This window comes from Scyliorhinus torazame, chromosome 25, assembly GCF_047496885.1.
Source record: "Scyliorhinus torazame isolate Kashiwa2021f chromosome 25, sScyTor2.1, whole genome shotgun sequence".
NCBI lineage: Eukaryota > Metazoa > Chordata > Chondrichthyes > Carcharhiniformes > Scyliorhinidae > Scyliorhinus > Scyliorhinus torazame.
The window spans coordinates 10,213,316-10,234,172 of NC_092731.1; the positions used below are offsets into that span (position 1 = coordinate 10,213,316).

At 48.7% G+C, this 20,857-nt stretch overlaps 1 protein-coding gene across 4 annotated transcripts in view; it reads right to left on the bottom strand.

Moving 5' to 3' along the window:
- Positions 1–20,857, bottom strand: part of LOC140402307 (SPARC-related modular calcium-binding protein 1-like) — a 300,157-nt gene that overhangs the window by 39,579 nt on the left and 239,721 nt on the right. For all 4 annotated transcript variants that reach the window (XM_072489986.1, XM_072489985.1, XM_072489987.1 and 1 more), the window contains exon 2: positions 5,349–5,520. In XM_072489986.1, coding sequence (XP_072346087.1) covers positions 5,349–5,520 — 172 coding nt within the window. The remainder of the gene's footprint in view (positions 1–5,348; positions 5,521–20,857) is intronic.

Here is a 20,857-nt window from a genome sequence, read left to right on the forward strand (position 1 = left end):
GGTGCTGAAAACACAGGCCTCATAAATGAGCATCTTGGTGTGAAGAAGTTATTGCATGCAGAATTTGTAAGTTGGCTGGAGGTGGTGACTTCTTTCCCTAAGCACGTATTGAGTTCTGTATCAGGAGATGCATTGTCTGTCGCGGTGGACCGAAGGTAGCAGAATTGCTGACCATGTCCAGTGGGGTGTGACATAGTGTGATTAAGGGTGGAGATGTGATACCCTGGCCCACAATTTTCTTGATGCTTATAGTAAGGCAGAACAGGTTACAAGCATGGGGGCGATAATCATTTGTAGCTGAGTTTCCATATGAGCAACTAGCATGGTATCATCATGTAGAGGGGTTTTCTGATGGAGACACTGGGCGGGATTCTCCAATAATGGGGCGATGTCCCCACGCCAGCATCAAAACGCGGGTGTTTCACACTGGACTTTCCTCACTCGGCCAGTTACCCTAGGTGAATCGCGGGGGGGGGGGGGGGTCCTCTGTCAATGGCCCCCTACCCGCGCTGCATGGACCGCGTGTGGGCGGTTCGTGGCGATTCTCCGGGGAGAGGAGAATCGAGGGAGCGGCGTCGGACTGGATTCCGTCGTTGGCACCCATTCTCCACCCCCGCGCCAATCGCGATTTCGGAGCGGTAGCTCGGAGAATCCCACCCATGATATGTTTGTCTTCGCTTTCAGTCTGGACAGATTAGTAAAGGCACAATGAACTAAAGGACCCCCTTCTGTGCTAAACGATCCAGTGGACAAGATCTTTTGAATGGCGATGTTTCCTGCTCTACCACTAAAAAAGTGGGCAGGAAATACAACCCCAAAAATGATAGCAGCCTCCAATGAAATCCCCAAAGAAAAGGGCTGTGACCCTGCACTTTCCCTGCCTACAGCCCCCTCTTTGCTTAGAAAGACACTTCCCCAAATCCCGCCCCACCACCCAATGCCACCCAGAGTGAGAGTGCGGAGTGACCTGGCAAAATGGCCCTTAATATTTAAATTGGTTCCCAGCCTCGTGCGGGATACTAAATTTTCCCCAATAATTCCACTCCAATTAATTTTTTGCCCCTTAGCCACAAAACTGTGGGGCTCCTGATTTTATTCCATCTTCCCCCATTCCAACAAGTTTCTAAAGCTCAAGTTTTTCCGATTTACAGCCAACGTCATTCCTTAGCCTTGTCCTATTGGCTTTAGTTATTTGCTTGTTTTTCACAAAAGTCACTGGACACCTTTAAAACATTAAAAGAAAGGAGACCTTTTTTCCATCGATCTTGGACCTTGTGATAGACCATTGCACCAAATCCTTCCTCTCTCAATCAGGGCACTTCTGCAGAGAGATGATTTTAAAGCACTGGGAACTCTTTGATATGAAATTTGCACATTCAAAGATAATTAATCAGATTGAAATAAAAGGAAGAGTTAACTACTTGGTCAGGACAAAGCGCTGAAGTTTCACTTCACTCGTGTTCACAATAACTCTCAGCAGAATTGCAAACGCTCAAACCCTGTGGCTGCGGAGAGGTGAGGAAGGAGGCAGCCACGCAGCAATTCGGTGGTTTGGTGTCAGGACTGATCCCCAAAGCTTTCCCGCCTTCACTGAAAGTAAGTTCTGGGTGGAAAGGCCGCTGGTTGACCTAGGAGCAGTCCCGAGGGGCTGAATGGCCTTCTCCTGTTCAATTTCCTATGTTCCTATTTTCCCATTCCAGCTCCAATTAATGACCACTTAAGGGCCGTGTCACAGCCTCCGCTGCAACCCCAGCTCCAGGCAGGCCTGTTAAATATCATAGAATTTACAGTGCAGAAGGAGGCTATTCGGCCCATCGAGTCTGCACCGGCTCCTGGAAAGAGCACCCTACCCAAGGACACCTCCACCCTATCCCCATAACCCAGTAACCCCACCCAACACTAAGGGCAATTTTGGACACTAAGGGCAATTTATCAAGGCCAATCCACCTAACCTGCACATCTTTGGACTGTGGGAGGAAACCGGAGCACCCGGAGGAAACCCACGTGCACACGGGGAGGATGTGCAGACTCCGCACAGACAGTGACCCAAGCCGGAATCGAACCTGGGACCCTGGAGCTGTGAAGCAATTGTGCTATCCACAATGCTAACATGCGGCCTACACAACTGGTAAAACTGTGGGCTGCCTATCAGCTCAGGGTTGGGTCCCTCAATCTGCACTAATATGATATGGGGCAGGGATGTTGCTGACCCCCGGGGCACCCCTGTCCTCACAACCTCTCCCCCTGCCCCCAAACTTATCTTTATCCTGGGTTGTTCCATGATCCTGGAATGATGAATCCATGACTCTGGGGATTGTTTTGGCAACAGGCATGACCTCTTTGATGCTGGCCTCTCAGCAGGCAGGAAAAATCGGCTTCTAGGGTCTTCAGTCCGGAAGAAGGCCTTCCACTGTCCACTTAACCGCCTGATGGGCAGAAAATGCGGCTTCCTCCTCAGAGTCAGAACGGGTGTCTCGTCGCTTTTTCAGTCAGCGGGCAAGACACCCACCGCGAGCGAATGATTCTGCCCACTCAGTGGAAGTCAGTGACTGCCTTTCAGGCGGCGGAAGAGGGTGGTAAATGCAGATGCCCTCCTCAATTCATCTGCCCCACCCGTGCATTGGGGCAAGTTGCCTACAGTTTTCTTATTGTTTGCAGAGACCCTACACGGGGAAAACAGTGTTTGCTGTCACAAAAACCAGACAGAAATTGATCCTTTGCCCTGCAGTGAGATTTATGGAAAGTGTTAAATTTTGGGGCAGTCTCGGTCAGAGAAATCCCTCGAGGAGTTATCCAAGAAACGCCCAGCTAATTGCTCCAATGATTTAACATTATCCTGTCACACCGTATTTCAACAGATGACTTATACGTGACTAAAATGGAGTGGACGGATGTGTCCTACAGGCACCTGTCTGACAAATAACTGTGGTCTCTCCCCCCCCCCCCCTCCATGTTCCTATCCGACTGCGCATGGAGGCAATTCAGACTGGAGTTCTTCTCTGCAATGACACTAACAAGGAGCAAAACTCCGTGGAAACATTATAAAGAATTTACAACATGTTGACAGGTCACAAGGTCAAAGTCGCTGTTTTGTCCCCCACACCAACCTGTCATCTAACCCTTTCTGCATATGTTTCTATCCCCTTCATGTATATATCTATCTTTCCATTAAAGGCATCTGAGCTATTCACCTCAATGGCACAGGTGGCACAGTAGTCAGCAGGTGCTTCACAGCTCCAGGGTCCCAAGTTTGATTCCCGGCTTGGGTCACTGTCTGTGCGGAGTCTGCACGTTCTCCCCGTGTCTGCGTGGGTTTCCTCCGGGTGCTCCGGTTTCCTCCCACAAGTCCCGAAAGAAGTGCATGTTAGATGAATTGGACATTCTGAATTCTCACTCTGTGTACCCGAACAGGCGCCGGAATGTGGCGACTCGGGGATTTTCACAGTAACTTCATTGCAGTGTTAATGTAAGCCAACTTGTGACAATAATAAAGGTTATATTATATTATAAATTGCCCCTTAGTGTCCAAAACGCTAGGTGGGGTTACGGGTTTGGGGGGAGACGTGGGCTTAAGTAGGGTGCTCTTTCTAAGGGCCAGTGCAGACTAGATGGGCTGAATGGCCTCCTGCACTGCCGTGATTCTATGAACTATTCCTTTCAGTAAGCACTGTCACATTTCAACATTCTCTGGATAAAGAGGTTTCTCCTGAATTTCCTGTTGAATTTATTAGTGCCTATCTTAAATTTGTCCTGTAAATTCTCTCTGCTCACCAAAATTGAGTCCCTTCATAATTTTGAAAGAGCTCTTATTAGGTGCATAGCTTTAGAATGAGTGTGACAGTCCATTCAGAAACATGACAGCCATCTATGAAAGGGTCGTGATGACAACTCAAACCTACAGCATCAATGTTTGCTAAAGTATAAGAAGGCCTTTTGAAAGGCGGGGTGATGATGTCCATTTAAAAGTGTGGTATGGTACAATTCAGTAAGGTCAGGTCTCAGCACAGATGTGGGAGCAAGGGAGGGTTTTGCCAAACAAAATTATCCAAGTGCTTGGAAAAAGATCACGGTGTTTGTTGAGAATGGGAATTCTGGAGCTGTGACAGAACTGTGTACAGTTCTGGTCGCCTCATTTTAGGAAGGATGCGGAAGCTTTGGAAAAGGTGCAAAGGAGATTTACCAGGATGTTGCCTGGAATGGCGAGTAGATCTTACGAGGAAAGGTTGAGGGTGCTTGGCCTTTTCTCATTAGAACGGAGAAGGATGAGGGGCGACTTGATAGAGGTTTATAAGATGATCAGAGGAATAGATAGAGTAGACAGTCAGAGACTTTTTCCCCGGGTGGAACAAACCATTACAAGGGGACATAAATTTAAGGTGAATGGTGGAAGATATAGGGGGGATGTCAGAGGTAGGTTCTTTACCCAGAGAGTAGTGGGGGCATGGAATGCACTGCCTGTGGAAGTAGTTGAGTCGGAAATATTAGGGACCTTCAAGCAGCTATTGGATAGGTACATGGATTACGGTAGAATGATATAGTGTAGATTAATTTGTTCTTAAGGGCAGCACGGTAGCATTGTGGATAGCACAATTGCTTCACAGCTCCAGGGTCCCAGGTTCGATTCCGGCTTGGGTCACTGTCTGTGCGGAGTCTGCACATCCTCCCCGTGTGTGCGTGGGTTTCCTCCGGGTGCTCCGGTTTCCTCCCACAGTCCAAAGATGTGCAGGTTAGGTGGATTGGCCATAATAAATTGCCCTTAGTGTCCAAAATTGCCCTTAGTGTTGGGTGGAGGTGTTGACCTTGGGTAGGGTGCTCTTTCCAAGAGCCGGTGCAGACTCAATGGGCCGAATGGCCTCCTTCTGCACTGTAAATTTTATGATAATCTATGATTAATCTAGGACAAAGGTTCGGCACAACATCGTGGGCCGAAGGGCCTGTTCTGTGCTGTATTTTTCTATGTTCTATGGTCTAGAACATCTTACATTTATTCAGCAGCTTTGACGTCGCGTAATGTCCCAACATTTGGGACGTCAGTTATAATTTGACACAAAATCACAAAAGAAAATATGAGGACAGGTGTCTAAAGGCTTGGTCAAAGAGGTAGGTTTCCAGGAGAGGAAAGAGAAGTAGAGAGGTGGAGAGGTTTGGGGAGGATCCGAGCATATGTAGACACAACCAGCAATGAGTGAAATTTAGAGGTCAGAATTTTAGGAAAGCAGAGTTCTCAGAAAAGTGTAGGACTGGAGGAGGGTAGAAAGACGGGGAGGGTGAAGCCAGTGAAGGGCCAAGAGCTAATAGATCACTGACTAATGGATAAATCAGCCCTGCCCTGGCTTTCCCATCCTTACCACTGCATCGACTCCGTGGCATTGTTTCGAGGGTCGGGTCCCGGCATTTTGCTCGCTGGAAGGCACAGTGGGATTTGTAGAGCTTCCTGTCACTCCCGCAGACTGGCTTCTGTTGAGCTCTGGAGCAGTCAATGTTGCATAGTCCCCCTCGATCACTCTCAGCTATAAGAAACTGAAACAAGAATAGTTCCCGTTAATTCATGCACACTTTAAAAGATCTCTTTAAATCTGCTGTATTGTGGGCCCTTACCCACCTGTGAAATCTCGCGAAGGAATCAACCATTCCACTTGTTATAACCCACACGGGGTGGGAATGATTATCTACCCTGTAGATCTTGCAGAATACTAGCCCTCCCGATAAGGGGGATATGTATAAATAGAGTCGGCAACTAAGGCACCGACTAGAAGACCCAGTAGGGAGCTAATAGTAGTTGTAAAATAACATTTTCATTGCTACAAATTCGATGTGGACTCTTTGTGACCTTATAAAGCCACTTTCAGTTTTGACAGGCCCAGGCAGCGGGCGACCGAGGGGGTTGTCCGATCTGACTGTCTGCCCTGCCCCGCTTCTGTTGCTACATTCGTGGCCAGATGTCCCTGGACCGGGGGCATTCGATGTCCCCGGGCACCATCGAGACCTTCCTGCCCGATGGCCATAGCAGGGGCTGAGGTGGTTTATTGACCCCATTAATCATATTTTGGTGCTTCAGTCTTTACTGTTCTCTGAATTGGCCTCGCAGCCCACTCTTGTATTAAACTGCTGCAAGGTACAATAAGAATAAACAGACCATTTGGCATTGACCGAGGTACCACACATGACACACAACCCTGTCTATCCTACAAAGTCCTCCTCAGTAAAGTGTGATTAAATATTCTCCACTTCAATGCGTGAAGCTTCAATAACATTCAAGAACTTGACTCCATCTAAGACAAAGTAGACCACATGATTGACACGCCATCCTAAACATTCTCTTCTTCCATCACCAGCGAACCATGGCTGCAGTGTAAACCATTTACAAGGTGAACTGCAGCAACTCGTCAAGGCTTTGCAAATACCTAAACCCACAACCAACACCATCTAGGACAAGGACGGCAGGTACATGGGGATACCACAACTTGCACATTCCCCTCCAAGTCACACACCATCCTATCTTTCCAATCCTTCATCATCGCTCTGTTAAAATGCGACGACCCTCTACCTCGTGGGAGTACCTTCACCACATGGACTTCGCCAGATCAAGAAGGTGGATCACTGGCACCTTCTCAAGGGCAATTGGGGGTGTGCTGGCTGGCCATTCTAGTGATGCTCACATCCCATGAATGAATAAGAAAAAAAAAAAATTACGATTGAAAACAAAAAAATGGTAAATATTATTCCACATCTTGGGCTGGATTCTCTCTGGCATCGGGAACTCCGTTACCAGCAGCAGGTGGTGGAGAATCCAGCATTGGGCAGAAAACGGGATTGGCACCCATTCCGAAGCAGTTATCTCTCTTTGATGTGGTCCAGGAGCTATCAATCAAAGCTTGATGTTTATAAACATTGCTGATGGTTTCACAGCTAACCACTTCAAAGTTACACAACGGTGAAGGGCGATGAATGGAACAAAGCTGACAGCTGTGGAAGCTGTCAATCACAGTCTAGTAACATCAATATCAAAGAGAAATGAATGAATGGCTTGCAGATCAAAGATCTGAGCGGGTTTAAACCCAGCTGACTGGTTTTCTCTTTCCAGGAATTGACAGATGCTGCTTCCTCTGCCTGAGCAAGGAGGTGTATTGCCCAGGTGAGTGTTAAAGCTGTGATTTTTTTTTCACTGTCTCTATCTGGACTGCTCTCTAGTTTCTAGACAGGGGTCTCTCTTCTGGAGAGTCTGTGTGGGAATCTCTTTATTTCAGGGTCTGTGGGGGGTGGGGGGGGGGGTCTCTTTAATTAAGTGTCTCGGGTCTTTATTTAAAGGGTTTTTGAGGGGAGTCCCATTATTTAGGGGATCTGTGGGGCTCTCTATATTAGGGGGTCTCTGTAATTAGGGGGTCTCTATAATTAGGGGGTCTCTGATAGGGTGGTGGTCTGATGGGGGTGGGGTGGGCAGGTCTTACATTGTTAATGGGTGGGGGAGGGTGGCTGGGTGGGGGGAGGTAATGAACTTTGGGGGAAAGCACCTCCCTTAAAGAGTTACCCCCTTTGCCCACCGCGAGATCCACCAGGTCAGGTAAACACTTGTCAGGAGCAGCACTAATTCTCGCCCATGTGTTTCCTGGCCCAGAGGACCGTAGAATCACGAGGGCCTGGAGAATCCTGGCCCATTAATAAGATGCAAATGTGTCTTCATGAGCGAACCTCGATCCCGACACCAGAGGGAGGGGTTGGAGCTTCGGAAACGAATCCCGTTTTCTCCCTGGCACTAGATTCTCCGTTGCATCAGGAACGCCACTACCAGCGCCACCAGGCGAGGAATCCAATCCATTTTCTATCCATGGTGTTCCAAACTGAGATGTTTAAAAGCAGACATGTGTACCTCTGCTTCCAGTGGCGGTCTGTAAGGAGACAGCACACACGAGGAGGCTCCCACCAGGGTACTTCATTTTTGGTCCTTTGAGACCAGTATCTGGGAATATTTTATGTAAAATCCCATCTGATCGACGGTATAAGGTGCCCACAGAAGGGAAATGCCAAGAAAAACCGGGACAAAGAAACTCATTGATAGAAATTCGTCGTCCCCCCACTCCCAACACCGTCCACTACAGGGGAAAGTTTGAAAGGCGGCTATTACATGATAGCCAGCCATCACATCTGCCAAAACTAATGTTAAAATCACATTTACCTAGAGCTCTCTGGCCAACTACATTTAATTTCTTTTCCTTAGCATGTGGGAAATTGTTGCACAATCCAAAGTTGCTGTAAGGTCATAGTACCTTTAATGCAATAAAAGATCATCGAACATAGGCTATTCGGCCCATCGAGTCTGCACCGACCCACTTAAGCCCTCACTTCCACCCTATCTCCGTAACCCAATAACCCCTCCTAACCTTTTTGGTCACTAAGGGCAATTCATCATGGCCAATCCACCTAACCTGCACGTCTTTGGAATGTGGGAGGAAACCGGAGCACCCGGAGGAAACCCACGCAGACACGGGGAGAACGTGCAGACTCCGCACAGACAGTGACCCAGCGGGGAATTGAACCTGGGACCCTGGCGCTGTGAAGCCACAGTGCTAACCACTTGTGCTACCGTGCTGCCAATTCAAGAAGAGAGTTATCAAACAAGCTGACATCAATCCACACAAGCTGATCAAACGCTTGATCAAATAGGTAGATTTGGAGGAGTCTTTTATAGGTGGAAACAGAAGGCCTGACAACCAAAGGAGGGGCAAAGGAAATGGGGTGTGCGAATGAGGCCAAAACCAGAGGAATACCGAGATCTTGGAGAGTTATAAAGCTGGCGGAGGTTTCAGAAATAGGGAGTGGTAAGGCCATGCAGCGGTTGAACACCAGGGTGAGGATTTTAAATGTGAGTTGCTGTAAGATTAGTTGAAAGTCAGCACACTGGGAGCAGAACTTTGGCTGAGCTGACATCTATAGGCTTTGGGAAGGTGAGTAGCCAGCATTATAGGCACTATTAGTTGTTGACTCTTTGTGACATTAGAGCAACTTTGGAATGTGCAACAAATAAATAGTTTCCCCAAGGAGGAAAACAAAAGGAAATAGCTGGACAGAGAGCCAATGGAGCATTGGACAGTAAGGACGTGTACGACTGGTAAATCAGCTGGCTAGAGCAGGGAGAAGTGGAGTCCCTTCCCTGCAGAGGTTAGATGCTCATTCAGCAGCTTTCTTGGGCATTTTCTGGGGAAGAGTCACAAATGACCTGACTTAACATGGGATTTGCCCTCATCACCTCTGGGTTGCCGGTCTGGTACCATATACAACCAGGCTACAGTACACTTCTTATAGTTACCATTGTACACGTTTTACTTTTGCTACACTTTAATGCTTCGGTGAGGAATACAATTACTGGCAGATAGCCCTACCAGCTGGTTTATCTTCCACGTGAGCAGCATTCAAAGTGTTTGACAGAAGAAGGATCAACACAGAGTGCCAGTCTGCAGATGAGGAGGTCATTCTGCACCCCCCGGAACCTTACACCTGCATCTTCAAGTAAGAAGGCAGACAGGAGATGCTTGGTCAGGTAATTGGTACATGGGGAAGCTCCTGTCCTCAGTGAATACTGGGACAATAGGTCCAATGGTACTGAAATGAAATGAAAATCGCTTATTGCCACAAGTAGGCTTCAAATGAAGTTACTGCGAAAAGCTCCTAGTCGCCACATTCCGGCGCCTGTTCGGGGAGGCTGGTACGGGAATTGAACCGTGCTGCTGGCCTGCCTTGGTCTGCTTTCAAAGCCAGCGATTTAGCCCTGTGCTAAACCAGCCCCTGCTGCGAAGACACATCAATGTCCATTTAACTACAAAGTTAGATACATGCTCAGAAGCACTCCAATCATAATAGGCCACGCTTTCAGTCACACTAAATGAGAGAAGGCATGCTAGTATGAGCGACACCCAGCATATTCCGATTGGAAACATTGGACAGGATACTACCAACCACAACTCTAGGAGCTAGCATCTTAACTGGCAATGGCCATGGAGAAATGACTTCATCGAGTCTGGGTCAGCAGGGAGCCGAAACAGAGTTGTGCTGTGTGACTTCAGGCATGGCTTCAGTCTGTGTTTCACATCTCAGCCAGAAGGTGTGAGTTAAAGTTCCATTCCCGAAACCTGAGTGCAAAATCTAGACAGGTACTCCGGTGCAGAACGGACAGTGCCAACTGTCTGAGCTCTCGAATGAGACATTAAACCAAACGTCCCATCTGCCCTCCTGTGGATGTAGAAGATTCCTTGGCATTATTTTGTTTTTTTAAATAAATTTAGAATATCCAATTATTTTTTTTTCCAATTAAGGGGCAATTTAGCGTGGCCAATCCACCTACCCTGCACACCTTTGGTTTGTAGGGGTGAGACCCACGCAGACACGGGGAGAATGTGCAAACTCCACACAGACAGTGACCCGGGGCCAGGATCGAACCTGGGACCTCGGCGCCGTGAGGCAGCAGTGCTAACCACTGTGCTATCGTGCCACCACCTTGGCATTATTTTGAAGAAGTGCAGGGAAGTTATTATCCCTGGTGCCCTGACCAATATCGATCACTCATCAAATATCACTAAATTGAATACCTAGTTATTATCACATAGCTGTTTGTGGAAGCTGGTTGCACAAATTGGCAGCCTCATTTTCTTCAACAGGGACTATACTTCAAAACCACTTAATTATCTGTAAGTACTCTGTGATGTAAAAGATGCTAGAATGTCATTATCTGATATCATGCAGCGTAGGGTTGGCAATGCCATTGACTTCAATAGTAAGCATACTTGTCCAGCAAGCTGCTGTGTTGACCTAGAAGTATATAATACCTTTGGCACAGTGAGCAAGCGTCTCATGCAGCACCATCATGTCTAAGTTCCCTTCCCCTTCATACCACTGAAAATCTCTTCCGAGCCTTTCCAAACATTTTTTTCTACCTGTTCTGATTATTTGTCCTTTCCCTTTAAATGCTACTTTCATGCAATTGTCTTCCCCATTCCTACTGAGTTCCTTGCATCAATCCAAATCTGCTCCTGAGCCTCGTTATGCAAGAGAGAGAACCTCCAGGAACATCAGCTTGACCCTGGACCCTACAGTTCACCAGTATTAGACGATTTGGGCTATTCGATCAGAAAAGGCCTCAGAGACAAGCCTGTCTGTGTTCCCATCAGAGTTTCGCACGTGGGTACTATGTGCAGGAGTCACGGGATTGGGATTGGAAATGGAAATCACAGGATTGTTACAGCACTGAAGGAGACCATTCGGCCCATTGTGTCTGCACAAGCCCTCCGAATGTGCAGTTCCCGTTGTCCATTCCCCTGCCTTCTCCCTTTAATCCCGCACATTCTTCCCTCTCAGATTACAGTCTTATTGCCTTTTCAATGCTTCAATTGGAACGGTCTCCACCATACTCTCAGGCATTGCATTCCAGACCTTAACCACCATCTTTGCCAAATACTTTAAATCTGTGCCTTCCCGATGTCACTCAGAGAATCCCTTCAGTGCAGATGGAGGCCATTCGGCCCATTGCGTCACCACCGACCATTCAAATGACCACGCCACCTAGGTCTAATCCCCCACCCTATTCCTGCAGTCCCACACGAAGGGGAAATTTATCATGACCAATTCACCTAGCCAGCACATCTTTGGACTTGTGGGAGTACAATGGAGCACCCGGAGGAAACCCACGCAGACACGGGGAGAAAGTGCAAACTCCACACAGAGTCATCCGACGTTGGAATTGAGCCCGGGTCCCTGGCACTGTGAGGTGCTAACCACCGTGCCACCTTTTATATGTGGGAACAGTTTCTCCCCCTCCAGCCTGTCCATTCCTAATCATTCCTAATCTGAGACATCGGACTGGAAACCACCCAATATGGTGAGAGGTGCACCTGTATTCTGAGCTAGAAGTACATATCTGTTATATATAGGCTTCAAAAGAGGCATCCGAGACTCCACGTGAAATATGTACTCGGCCTGTATGGAAATAGGGGACCCAAAACCTGATTAACACCTGATTCAAATTGATTTACCCTCAATACAGTAGACACCAACAGGCTACCTTCAGGCAAATCAAGCCTACACAAGGTTTAATTAGTGGCTCCTTAAGCAGACCATTGTAGGTCTTACATTACAACAGTAACCACGGCCGGGATTCTCCGTTTGGGAGACTTACGTTCTCCCGCCAGAGGTGATTTGGAACTGATTTGTGCTCCCAAGCAATTCACTGTGCTTCGCCATACAAATTTAGGCATGGCCACCATTTTGAGCAGGCAAGTTCCCACGCTGGCCACCCCCTCATTGCAATTCAGCCTCTAGCGCCCCACCCCCGCATCGCAAATCAGCCCCCCATCCCTGGATTTTCTGGGTCCCACCCCCCAAGTACAGGGGTGACCCAACCCATCCGCACTCCCCAGAGACCCCTAAATAGGGGGACCCCACAGACACCCCCTAAGTAAAGGGACCACCCCTTCAGAGACCCCCTAAATAAAGGGACCTGTGTTTAAACCCCTCAAATCCCAGTAACCCCACCTAACCTTTTTGTAGACACTAAGGGGCAAGATAGCATGGCCAATCCACCAAATCTTGGACTGCGGGAGGACACCAGAGCACCCCGAGGAAACCCACGCAGACACGGGTAGAAAGTGCAGACTCCACACAGTCACCTGAGGCCAGAATTGAACCTGGGTCCCTGGAGCTGTGATGCAGTGATAATCACTGTGCCACCCCTATGGGCCTGAGATCAAAGATCTAAATTGAGGGAACGCCAATTTTAATAAGATCAGATATGATTTGGCCAGAGCAGACTGGAAGCAGGCACTTTTGGGTAAATCTGTGACAGAACTGGGGAACATTCAAGAAGGAAATAGGGAGAGCACGGGGCCAACATGTTCCAATCAAGAAAATGGATGAGACCAATAAATTCAGTGAACCATGGATATTGAGGGATATACAGCATTGAATTAGGAGAAAAAGAGAGGCTAATGGCTGATATTGAGGGCTCAAAACACCAGAAGACCCAGAGGCGTATAGAGTGTGCAAGAAGGAACTTAAGAAGGAAATTAGGAGACCAAGAAGGTGATATAAAACGACACTGGCAGGTAAAATAAAGGAAAATCCTAAGATGTTTTCAAGTACATTAAGGGTAAAAAGATAACTAGGGAAAGAGGAGGGCCCACTAAGGGACCATGGTGGTAATTTGTGTGTGGAGCCGGGGGATGTAGGTAGGGTCCTAAATGAATACTTTGTGTCAGTGTTCACTCGTAAGAGGGACAGTGTGGGTATAGAAATCAGAGAGAAGGACTGTAATAAAATTAACAGATTAACAGAGACAGAGAGGAGGTTCTGAGTGGTCTGGCAGGGTTAAAAATAGACAAATATCCAGGGCCAGATGAAATATACCCTAGGCTGGTGAGTGAGGCAAGGGAGGAAATAGCAGGGGCGCGGGCAATAATTTTCAATTGCTCTTTGGCCACAGGAGAGGTTCCCGGAGGACAGCAGGATAGTCAATGTGATGCCTTTATTCAAGAAGGGAGGAAGGGATAAACCAGGAAACTACAGGTCAGTCAGTCAGTGGTAAGGAAACTATTGGAAGCAATTCTGAGAGACAGCTCGGTAGCACAAGTGGATAGCACTGTGGCTTCACAGCGCCAGCGTCCCGGGTTTGATTTCCCGCTGGGTCACTGTCTGTGCGGAGTCTGCACGTTCTCCCCGTGTCCGCGTGGGTTTCCTCCGGGTGCTCCGATTTCCTCCCACAGTCCAAGGACATGCAGGTTAGGTGGATTGGCCATGATAAATTGGCCATAGTGACCAAAAAAAGGTTAGGAGGGGTTTTTGGGTTACGGGGATAGGGTGGAAGTGAGGGCTTAAGTGGGTCGGTGCAGACCCGATGGGCTGAATGGCCTCCTTCTACACTGTATGTTCTATGTATGTTAGAATTAATCTGCATTTGGAGAGGCGGGAATTAATCAGGAACAGTCAGCGTGGTTTTGTGAAGGGGAGGTCATGTCCGACCAACTTTTTGAATAAGTGACCAGGTGTGTAGGTGAGGAAAATGCATTTGAGGTAGCCTACTTGGACTTCAGCAAGGCTTTTGATGAGGCCTTACAGGGGAGACTAATAGTGAAGGTAAGAGCCCAAATGATCCAAGAAAATTTGGCAAATTGGATCCAAAATTGGCTGAGTGGCAGGAAGCAGAGGGTGATGGTCGAGGGGTGTTTTTCTGACTGGAAACCTGCGTCCAGTGGGTCCCGCAGGGATCAGTGTTGGGGTCCTTGCTGTTTGTGGTTTATATAAATGATTTAGAAGTGAATTTAGGAGGGTTGACCAGTAAATTTGTGGATGATACGAAACTTGGTGGGGTGGTAAATAGTGAGGAGGATGGCCTTCGATTACAGGAGGATGCAGACCGGCTCGTCAGACGGGCTGATCAGTGGCAAATCCGGATAAGTGTGAGGCGATGCACTTGGGCAGGACAAGCAAGGCAAGGGAATACATGATAAATGGCAGGACCCTGGGAAGCACCGAGGATCAGAGGGAGCTTGGTGGATGTACAGCCGTCCCTTAAGGTAGCAGAGCAGGTGGATACAGTGGTTAAGAAGGCAGATGGTATACTTGCCTTTATTAGCCGAGGCATAGAGTTTAAGAACAGGGAGGTTTTGCTGGAACTGTATGAAACGTTAGTTAGGCCACAGCTAGAGTATTGTGTGCAGATCTGGGGCGAAATTCTCCCCCAACGGCGGGATGTCCGCCGACTGGCGCCAAAGTCGCCGCCAATCAGACGGGCATCGCGCCGGCCCAAAGGTGCGTAAGGCTCCGCATCTTTGGCGGCCTAGCCCCAACATTGAGGGGCTAGGCCGACGCCGGAGGGATTTCCGCCCCGCCAGCTGGCGGAAATGGCGTTTGTTTCCCCGCCAGCTGGCGCGGAAATGCGGCGCATGCGCGGGAGCATCAGCGGCCGCTGTCAGTTTTCCAGCGCATGCACGGGAGCGTCAGCGGCCGCTGTCAGTTTCCCGCGCATGCGCAGTGGGGAGATTCTCTTCCGCCTCCGCCATGGTGGAGGCCGTAGCGGAGGCGGAAGGGAAAGAATGCCCCCACGGCACAGGCCCGCCCACGGATCGGTGGGCCCCGATCGCGGGCCAGGCCACCGTGGGGGCACTCCCCGGGGTCAGATCACCCCGCGCCCCCCCCCCAGGACCCCGGAGCCCGCCCACGCCGCCTGGTCCCGCCGGTAAATACCAGGTCTGATTTACGTCGGCGGGACAGGCAATTCCTGGGCGGGACTTCGGCCCATCCGGTCCAGAGAATCCAGCGGGGGGTCCCGCCAACCGGCGCGGCCCGATTCCCACCCCCGCCCAATCTCCGGGAGCGGAGACTTCGGCGGGGGCGGGGGCGGGATTCACGGCGGCCAACGGCCATTCTCCGACCCGGCGGGGGGTCGGAGAATGACGCCCCTGGAATCCACATCATAGGAGGGATGTGATTGCACTGGAAAGGGTGCAGAGGAGATTTACCGGGATGTTACCTGGGCTGGAGAGTTTTAGCTATGAAGAGAGATTGGATAGACTGGGATTGTTTTCCTTGGAGCAGAGGAGACTGATTGAGATGTATAAAATTATGAGAGGCACAGATAGAGTAGACAGGAAGAAACTTTCCCCCTTGGTGGAGGGGTCAATGACCAGGGGGCAGAGATTTAAGGTAAGGGGCAGGAGGTTTAGAGGGGATGTGAGGAAAAACCTTTTCACCCAGAGGGGGGTGGGAGTCTGGAACTCGCTGCCTGAAAGGGAGGCAGAGACCCTCAGAACATTTAAGGAGTATTTAGATGTGCTCTTGTGATTCCAGGGCAGACAAGGCTATGGGCCAAATGCTGGGAGATGGGATTAGAATAGTTAGATGGTGGTTTTTGACCGGCGCAAACTCGATGGGCAATTTCTGTGATCATCCAGTGATCAGCAAAAGCACTATATTTTGTTTTACTTTAGTTTGTCCGTTCTGACACAATTCAAGTTCTAGGCCACTGAGTCTGCCAATTGAAGCTTCTTTAGTAATACCTAGTACCCGGTCTGAGGTCAGCTAACTCAGAATGGAATGTTCAAGGAAATTCCTGCTGAAAGTGGAATATGATTTTCCTTTCAAACACAGATGCACTGGTACATTGCATGTACACTGGCGGAATTGCCAATGATCAGTTGACGAACATATAAACACACATACGTTGCTGTTAGAGTTGGTAGAGTGATCATAGAGCATTCTGATCAGCAAAGCCTGCAACTGTAACATAATAGCTCACATAGCCGAAATGGGAAATATTACCATACTAAATTACGATGATGTACGCTAACAGAATTTACCTTTGTAGGCAGGAAGTGTGTATGTGCTGGGCAATATTTTAAATAAGATATCAAATTGATCTCCCTTGGCCTTGTGAGTCAAGATCAATGTGAAGCACAGTTGGAGGGTACAGGTAATAATTGGATCAGAGTGCACAGACTTCATTCAGTTCTCACCTTAAAGCCATAATGGAAATTGTTTTTTTAATAAATTGTATGTTTCTGTTTACAATGCAAATTGCCTATGTAAACTTGTCACATTTGATAGCAGTCTTCTGCCAGTGGTAGCGCTGCAGGAGGCTGTATAGTGGGTTTTGTTTCCTTAAACAATATCCATAAAAAATTAGAACATTCAAAATGAACAGAATTGACCGGAGGTGCATAGAGACATGAGATTTATATTATGTACATGGCAATTTTGACAGAAGAAAGGTCACCACATATTGGAATGACCTAAAAAAAGTGAAATATTTCCACATATAAAAGGAACTATCAAGGGGTTTCCAACAAAATGGACTCTTGCTCAAGCTAGCACCTGAGCTTCTGCCCCCTTTCCATCCCCCTTTCTTTCTGCAATTTACAGATCATCCAGGAAGATCTCAGTACAATCGATCAGACAAAACATTGAAGCAATGTGTACACAATGTAGGAATAAAAGTCAACCTGGGATCTTCCTGGGTGGATCAGAAAGAGTCCTGATAATATTCTGATTCGGAAACATTTATTGCAATAAATGTCTTGGGTCTTCCCTGTTACAATGTCATTGCTTCAATGTGCTTGGCACAGGGAAGAGCAAATCAACCACAGCTGGTGACAGCAGAGGGTGAGAGCTGGCTAAGAATGTCATCCTGCTGGTTGGAACTCTCAGTCCTTGAAAAAGGTCATATTCCTGGCATTATTTCAGGAGAAAATAAGCAATGCGCCACAGACTAAAATGTCAACAGTTAATCATCTTGTCGCCATGTTGGGTTTTGCTACCAACTATGCATTGCCAACGGGTAATACGGGTGGCACGGTGGCACAGTGGTTCGGACTGCTACCTCACAGCACCAGGGTCCAATTCTGACCTCGGCCGACTGTCTGTGAGAAGTTTGCAAATTCTTCCCATGGCTGCGTGGGTTTCCTCCCACAGTCCAAAGATGCGCAGGTTAGGTGGATTGGATATGCTGAATTGTCCTCAGGTGGGGCTACAGGGATAGGGTGGGGAGGGATTGGGCTTGGGTGGGGTGCTCTTTCCAAGGGTCAGTGCAGACTCGATGGGCCAACTGGCCTCCGTCTGCACTGTAGGGATTCTATGAATGCGACCAGATGAATTAATTTATGTTTAGATACCCTCCATCATGCAAATGGTTCACAAGCTCGAGATTGAACGTTTTAATAACTGTTCTAATGAGTATCAATAAAGAGGAATTGTTAACACATTTTAAGGGCTGTAATTACAGGTTCCTGTTTAACTCCATGCCATGATTGAAAAAATCCAGAAGGTAGCTATTCAGCCTTGTATTTTTGAGTGTACATCCAATCGAGTTTCCAAGTTCCTATTGAATCTGCTTCTGTCATTCTTTCAGGCCGTACTTTCCAGCTTGGTATATAAAAAAAAATGTCATCTTCCCTCTGGTCCTTTTGCTAATTACCTACCGTGCTAGATCTGTCTTATGGCTACTGACTCTCTTGCTACTAGAATTATTTTTTCTTGATTTATTCCAGCAAGACCCCTCACAGTTACAAACATCTGTCTTCTCTTCACCTTCTTTCCTCCAAGAAAGAAAAATCTGACCTTCTCTAGTCTTTTCACACTGTCCATTTTACTCGACATACAGGATTTCATTTTCATATTTCTCTTGTTTTCATACATATATCCAATTAGAGACTATTTAGGGACTAGGTACCGAGAGGCAGATCGTTTGTTATAATAAATAGGCTAGGGCAGACCAGAGGCCATTCTTACAAATTATGCAAGGACAGAAACTAGATTATATGTCAGGAGGTGTTTCTTTTGCCAGTGAATAATGAATCTTTCGAACAGGATAGCAGCTTTCGCGCTGAACATTAATTTGCTGAATTCCTTCAAACGAGAGCTCGACCTGTTTCTGTTTGGCATGGAGATCACCTCCTACAAGAGGTAGGAACTTTGTAATATTAACCATAATCTAAAATAATGTTGGTGATGTGTAATTTCAGGGTTGTGAATAAGCTATCGCCAATCTGGTCCAAGAGAGACAGGAGGAAAAGAGAGAAACGGGGTGAAACACAACACAGAAAAATGGAAGGGGGAGAGAAAGAGAGGAGTGGGTGAGAGACTTAGGAGAAACAGTCGGATTTCAGCCAGGGCAGTGGTTAGGCTACAAGTGACTTCAGTAGCTGAAAGTTACAATGGCAAAATTTTCAGTTCAGGTTTTCATGTGTCCAACAGCTATGTTTGGAAATAAGCATAAGTAATAATAATAACTTTTTATTGTCACAAGTAGGAAGTTACTGTGAAAAACCCCTAGTCGCCATATTCCGGCGCCTGTTCGGATAAGGTGGTAAGGAAATTGAACCCGCGCTGCTGGCCTTGTTCAGCATCACAAACCAGGGGCGGGATTCTACCCGGCAGGGCGTGCGGTCCCGGCGCTGAGGAGTGGCATGAACGACTCGGCGTCGGGCCACCAGGAAGGTGCGGAATCCCCCGCACCCTCAGGGGCTAGGCCGCGCCGGTGGGGTTGGCTCCGCGCCAACTGCCACAAAAGGGCCTCCGCCGGCCGGCCCGAGTTGCCGTATGCGCAGGAACGCCAGCGTGTGCTGTATTCATCCCAGCGCATGCACAGCGGGGTTCACCTCCGCACTGGCCATCGCGGAGGCCCACAGCAGCCGGTGCGGAGCAAAAGAGCCTCGACCGCGGGCCAGATCCCCCCGAGGACCCCGAAGGCTGCCCGCAGAGCCAGGTCCTGCTGGTAAGTACCAGCTCTAATTTACGCCGGCGGGACCGGCCTAAAACGGGCGGCCACTCGGCCCATCGCGGGCCGGAGAATCGCCGGGGGGGGGGGGGCGCTGCCAGTGGTCGCCGACCGACGCAGCGCGATTCCCGCCCCCGCCAAAGTCCTGGCGCCAGACAATTCGGCAGCGTGCGGGGGCGGGATTCGCACCGCCCCCCCCCCCCGCCGATTCTCAGGCCCGGCGGGGGTCGGAGAATCCCGCCCCAACTGTCTAGCCCACTGAGCTAAACCAGCCCTTAGCTAAACCAGCCCTTAAGTATGGTGTGTGTGAAGAGGATTGAATTGTGATCTCACTCTCATTGACTAGTTTACGGCAGTACTCAGGGCCATCAGCACCGAGAACAGGTGTAGTGAGGGTGGCTGGACTCCTTACTCCAACACGAGTCAGAATTTCTAGGAAAATAGTGGGAGAGGGAGAGAAAGAGAGAGAGACAGGCTGTTGGACAAAGAGAAAAAGAGGCAGAAAGGAAAGAGAGAAATGGAGTCATAGGCTAGGGATTTTCTGACACTCCCACAGCGGGTTTGCCGTGGAATGGAGGTGGAATGCCATTTGTCACCAGTGGGTTCTTTCTGTCCTACCGAAGTCAATGGCCATTTGCAATGCCCACCAGCCACATTGCCAGGGAACCCGCTGAGGGGGGGAGGCCTTCGGTATGATCACAAAATCCCACCAGTGAGAAGGGTCCTGCAGCCATTTTGTGCCCGAATGAGTGTTACACATTCAGGCAGTGTCATAATATACACCAGTATATCATAGTGCAGACACACACTGATGGACACACAGTGGGACCAATCAACACACACAACACCGCAGCCAATCACCAGTGAGAGCACATGCACTATAAAGACAGGGGGCATCAGAGTTCCCGCTCATTCGAGCTGCAGCTAGCTAGGAGGACAGAGCTCACAGCCTGCAACACAGACATTCACCATGTGCTGAGTGCATCGACTGGTTAGGACAAGGCAAAGGTCTTTAGTTAAAGCTAATATCGTATTAACCCACAGTCTAAGTCAGTTTAAACAGTTAATGATTCAATAAAATAGTGTTGCACTATTTCAAGTGTTGGTGACCTGTATGTGATCCAGAACACCCAACACATCATGGTACCAGGCGTGGTGGGATACTAGCACTTCTTAGACCTACCTGCAAGTGATCTGCCTTCCGCCAGCATTCCGTCATCCTGCGACATGGACAACATCAGCCTGCCGCCGCCGCTCCGCATCACCGGTAACCTCGGGGCAAACTGGAAGATTTTCAAACAGCGCTTCCAGCTCTTCCTCGAAGCCACGGGCAGGGAGGGCGCCTCGGACACCAGAAAGATTGCTCTTCTCCTCTCCACGGCCGGGGACCATGCCATCCACATTTTCAACTCTCTCACCTTCGCAGATGATGAAGACAAGATGAAGTTCAAGACGGTCCTCCGCAAGTTTGACACTCACTGCGGCGTAGAGGTGAATGAAAGTTTTGAACGCTACGTGTTCCAGCAGCGTTTGCAGGGTAAGGATGAACCTTTCCAATCCTTTCTTACGCACCTCCGCAACCTTGCGCAATCTTGCAGCTACGGG